Source organism: Pundamilia nyererei, unplaced genomic scaffold (assembly GCF_000239375.1).
Source record: "Pundamilia nyererei isolate P.nyererei 1_Seehausen unplaced genomic scaffold, PunNye1.0 scaffold00077, whole genome shotgun sequence".
Lineage (NCBI taxonomy): Eukaryota > Metazoa > Chordata > Actinopteri > Cichliformes > Cichlidae > Pundamilia > Pundamilia nyererei.
In genome coordinates, this window is record NW_005187478.1 from 2,916,081 (window position 1) to 2,921,616 (window position 5,536).

Genomic DNA, 5,536 nt, shown 5'->3' on the forward strand with positions numbered 1-5,536 from the left:
GGATGGATGGATGGAATATGGGAACAACAAATACAATGTTAGTGTAGCTGCCGTCATGGGCAACTCTCGCATTTAGGTTCCTTTTATTATTTAAGGTTGAAACAATAATTAGTTGAAATATTAATAAATAAGAAATAAATAGTAATTCATGTTTCGTTGATTAGATTTATATGTTTAAATGTGTTATTTGTGCTAATTGTGCAATTAGATAGGAACCTTTTCTAAAGTTCCGTCTGTTGTTGCTAAGAGGGCATTTTTTTGGCTGTCACACTCAGCAAGCTAATTAAGAGAAGAACCACGAGGTTTGCACATCTACAGAAAGTTATAAAAGAGTTGGATCTCCCCACAATGTAAAGATGAAAGTTTTATTCCCTTTGAGTGAGGCCAATGAGGTAAATGTTTTATTTTGTTTCTTATCGTTGTATGTAAATACGCGAGTGTTGCGTGATATTCCAGTGCAATTACCGCAGTGAGAGCTGTAATGTGTACTTTATTGATCCTTTTTTTGGAATGTTTCGTCATATATAATGCTTAAGAATATTCATCTAAGTTTGTATTTCTTTTTAGTTCTGACGGCATTGTATCGGCTGTGGTTGGACATCATTACATGTTAAGACATGTCGAAGAATCCTCCTGTCTGAAATAAATGTCAATTAAAACGCAAAGAACAAGTTGAGCTTTATTAAGACTCGAGGGGAGTAACAGTTAGTTTTTTCTGTGAAAAGAACTATGGCCAAACCATAGCAAGTTTCCTAGTACTCTCTGTCCCAACAAGTGCACAAATTCCACTATATTAAAAGAGATGAAATGAAAAATTATGTGAAGGCACCTGGTTTAAGTCTGTCTTTAAGGTAAGGTACTAGATTATACTCCTTCAGCACCAACTCCCAGTCCAGGTCAGGGATGGTGAGGTTGGCTAGAGTCCCCAGACACTCCAGAACCCAATCCTCTTCTTCCTCTTCTTTAATCTCCGCTGCCAGGTCACCAACATAGTCCTGACAAAGCAAGAAGAGAATTTACACAATTAAAAACAAACAATAAAAAAACAAAACAAACAAACAAACAAAAAACAAAAACATCCCACCTCAACCATCCTGAAAACAAGGCTGATGTTTAGGTCAATACTGATCACAGCAATTTCCGTACACAATGATTATTAAATAATGACTGATAATAATGATAATTTTAGTTTGTAACGTTTTCTTTATTGCATATAACTCACTATGAAGAGAGATTTGATTTGGCCATCATGTTGTGAGATGTTTCTGATCATCTTCATGAGGAGGCAGTCTTTCATCTTCAGAGCTCTTTTCATAAGCATCTTCAATCCATCTCCTAGGAATGGAGAGACACTCAGAATAATCTCTTCCAAAAGCCATACAGACATCTGGTACCTGTGATGGTGAGGCAATGGTCTAACTTGTGCAAAAAGTAAAATACCTTCACACATGAGTTGTGCATTCTTCTTGTTTGCAGCCAGGTTGATGCAGATGGAGATGAGCTCAGTTTCAATTTCCTCCTCACCATGCTCGTACAGCATTTGCATTAGCTACACACAAACACACAAAATTGTACCTAAGACTTTAGAACTCAGGCACTATGAGTGTTCAGCTCAGTGTACATTTTGTACCTGTGGTATGCAGTCAGTATAAACAAACATGCCCTTGAACCGGTCATCCATGCTGATGTGGTACAGGATACGCATTGCCATCTGTCTGTTGTTCTCATCCCCTGAAAACACACACAATAACGATGATACCATTACCATGTTACAGTTTTGCATAAAATGCCAAGGGTTCACAACAGCTACACTGCAAGGCTATTAACTATAAAAGCAAAACGCAGAGATAAATGCATTTCCCAAATCTGGGATATATAAAGAGCATCTTTCATCTGGTGCTAAGCTAGTGCAAGATTTAAACCAAGGTTTTTGTGTTCATTAAAGAAGTTCCCTAACTGAATTAAGTGGCAAGAAGTTGACTGAAGAGGCAGTTGAATCCAAAGAATCTCAAATATACAGTAGCTTTAAAAGCAGGCTGTAAACAGGACAGTTTGAAGTAGGTGAGTTTAACCCTTTATTTTAAAGCTACCTGTGGCTTTTTTTCTAGTTTGGTTGTCATTAATTTAGTTTTAAATTCCATTCCAATTATTCCTTTCTTTGTTCTACTCAAACAACAAGTGAATCTCTGTACCCTACTAATTCATTCCAACTTGTCAGAATTGCTTGAACTGAACTTTCTTTGGTCAACAGCAGATTCCTGCAGTCACCTGTAGTTTGAAGACGCAACTTGTCTGCACACACCTACCATTTACTCGCAAAACTGCAGTGAAAGGTGGAAAAGGTGCAACCAAAAAGGGAAAAACAGAGATCATTTGATGGACTGAATGGAGACTGAACAGAGATCTCCCTGTGCGGGCAACAATCTCCGTTTATCGTTTGGGTTGCATTTTTCAGTTTGATCACAGCTGAAGAGGAGATTTTCAACATAAGCATGAAGTGCTTTTATAACACCAGGAGAATGTGAACAATTTTTATTCAGGATGTAACAATCCACAGTGTTGATTGTGTGTCGACTTATCAGCAATACTTAAAAAGCTGTAAGCTACACGTTTGTTCCCAGCAGTCACTTTGCTAAAAGTACTGTGAATGGATCGCTATGTGCTGCATGCTATTAAACTAGCGTGCATCATTACCTAACAGGACAGTGAGTTTAGGTAACAGGCCAACTTCTACCATCTTGGCTCTAAGTCCAGAGTCAAAGGAGAGGTTGAGCAGCAAACGTAGAGTCAAGTTTAATAAGTCTTCATGTTTACAGGGAACCAGGCGAGCCAACCGCTCCACTGTATCCACCTCAGCCTACAAATCAGAGACAAACACAGATTATAGCAAATCTAATGATGGTAAATTCAGCAGAAAATAATTTATGCCACCGACAAGAGCTGAATGAACATCAAGGGCATCACAATAAACGAAAAAAGACAAATTCAGAAATCCAAAGCAAGGATTACTATTATTCTACTGTTTACCTACTTTCCAATATTAGAAGCTAATAGCTACATATTATGTGGAGCTTGTCAATAAGACACTACCATTTACAGCCCCCTCCCAAAAAACCCCCCCAACCTAACCTCTGCACTACAGAAGACTTACAATACTGGAAGACAACTGACTTACAGAATATTTCCCCACAATCATTACCAGAGGAAGAAGGAATAACAATGCAAAAACAATGCAAACCGGGTCCCCCCCCTATTTTTAAACAAAGGATGTAGAATAAAAATAAATGAAGTTGACTTGGTTAACAACAGATCTCTGTAACATAAAAATGATCATCAGGACTGTTTCTCCTATGCTCCTGGCAAGCGTTATCGAATGTGAAAGTCTTGTTTCTACCACCCACCATGTCATTCTTATTCTCAAGAAAGATGGAGAGTTTTTTAAGGAAAGAAACCACCAGGACAAGCAGCTCCTCATCATCACGTTCAAGAACTTTGACCAACAAGCCAACAATGTTTTTATTCCTCATCTTCAGTTCTGTCCTCGTATCCTCAGCAAGGTTCAGCAAGAGGTAAAGAGACACTAAGAACCAGAGAAAAACAGGCCAGCAGAAGTGAGGAGGAGAAACAGAAAATTAGAGATGATATAGTAATTTCAGTTACATCTGATCAACAAAAGTTCTGAATGAGGAGATTAAAAAAACAAAAAAAAACAAAAACAAAGCCTACCTCTGAGCAGCTGTTCCTGCTTAGCCAAAAGGCCATGGTATTTTCTGAGAGCCTTGTCCTGGTCTCGTCTCAGGGAGCCATTCTCTGGTGCAGACTCACGTGCGCAAAAGAACATTAAGGAAAACATTATTTTTGCTGACTTAATGAGTACATTCTCATTAAGTCAGCAAAACTATAAAGGGAGAGAGCAGAAAAGTAAGCAAAAAACACCAATAAAAAGGATATAGGCCTTGTTTTTCTTGCGTAGCTCCTCACGCCATGCGTCGTATCTCTTCAATTCATGTTCGACCACACTCATACACAGGGCGCCTATTTTATAATGACTCACCACCCCGTGAAACTGGGAGAAACTGGAGGAGGAAAGGTAAGAGGATTAAACACAACAGTAAGAATAAATGTGATGGAAGTGAGCTGCTATGTAAGTGTGTGTGTTACCTGGAGAAGCAGAAGAATATATAAATGATGATGGTGGCTAGGTCTACACTCTGCTTCCAATCCTCCCTTAGTACTCTGGCCAAAGCACCAAGAGCTGTCTCTATTAGGAAAGACAAGGGAAGTTTTCACATCATAAGTACAGCAGATAACGGCACAATAATATATTGTGATATAACATGTGCCATCTAACAAATTTTCAGTTAGAAAAGATACTTGGGGCAATAGAGAACCTATTGAGCCCATTTCCAGGAGCAGATTTTTGGTCTTTGAGTCTTAAAGTAGCTTTACATGTTTTGCAGTTCAAAATCCTTAATCCTTAGTCATATAGTCTGTGTAGCCCATAACTTTATTTTCTGTCTCATATTTGCCGTTTTATGGGGTGCCTGTTAGCTCAGTGCGTTGAGCGGACGACCACATGCCATGCGGCTGAGAGCAGCTAGCCTGCGCCCACTTACAGTTTATCGTGGAATATCTAGGACAGACATTTCGCAAGCTTACTTGTTACAACCACACCCAAAAAAAGTTTTAAGATTAAATAATATACCATGTTCTGATTGATGGATTTCTGAAAACTTAAAATGTACAGCTCTGCCATCACTTCTGACATAAACGAAGACAGAAAAACTAAACAGCAGTGACGTTTGTAGGGTTACTGAAGTTGGTCTAGCTGGTATATGATGATGTGCTACATGGTGGCTAGCAACACAGCTATGTTAGCATAATATAAACAGTGAAGCTGGAGGAGGAATGCTAACTTTTTCCACTCGATAAAAGTTAAAGCAAGGGTTCCTGATTAGGGGTGGGTTTTGATTATTGATTTATCGATTAAGATCAATTCTAGCTTGGATAACGTGATATCAATTCATTAAAATCCTGAATTGATTTTAAATATAAATTTATTTTGCCCGAAACGCCAGAATCTCAGGTTAAACCTTACAAGATTTCAAGAACCACCAAAGAGCTAAAACAGTAAATGGGAGCAGGTACACGGATTCTGCACAAAGACGTAAACACAAAGCGCGGACCCACCGACGCATCACAATCAGTGAGATGTCGCCTTTCTCACCCAGCGGCACAGACACAGACACGGTCAGGGTTGAAAGCAGACAGCTCACTGATTCTGATGTTTCAGTGGGTCCATGCTTTGTGTTTACGTCCTTTTTGCACTAGAGTCTGAAGCTGCAGGTTTTATTTCTCTCCAAACAGAGAGACATATCTGTACCAACCACTGGTACAGATGTGTGGACGACACCTGGGTCAAAATCAAGACACAAGAAGTGGAATCCTTCACTGCGCACATTAACGCTGTGGATAAAAACATCAAGTTCACCAGGGAAGACACAAGGGACAACTGTTTGCCTTTCCTGGACTGCGC

The 5,536-nt window shown here is 39.2% G+C and overlaps 1 protein-coding gene across 1 annotated transcript in view; it reads right to left on the bottom strand.

Annotated features, from left to right (window-relative positions):
* Window positions 1-5,536, bottom strand: part of LOC102210342 (kinesin-associated protein 3) — a 22,573-nt gene that overhangs the window by 11,049 nt on the left and 5,988 nt on the right. Inside the window, exons 6-14 of the mRNA XM_005737596.1 lie at window positions 4,162-4,261; window positions 3,952-4,076; window positions 3,727-3,825; window positions 3,402-3,580; window positions 2,695-2,857; window positions 1,631-1,731; window positions 1,441-1,549; window positions 1,223-1,335; window positions 828-995 (exon numbers count right to left, since the gene is read on the bottom strand). Of these exons, the coding sequence (XP_005737653.1) occupies window positions 828-995; window positions 1,223-1,335; window positions 1,441-1,549; window positions 1,631-1,731; window positions 2,695-2,857; window positions 3,402-3,580; window positions 3,727-3,825; window positions 3,952-4,076; window positions 4,162-4,261 (1,157 nt within the window). The remainder of the gene's footprint in view (window positions 1-827; window positions 996-1,222; window positions 1,336-1,440; window positions 1,550-1,630; window positions 1,732-2,694; window positions 2,858-3,401; window positions 3,581-3,726; window positions 3,826-3,951; window positions 4,077-4,161; window positions 4,262-5,536) is intronic.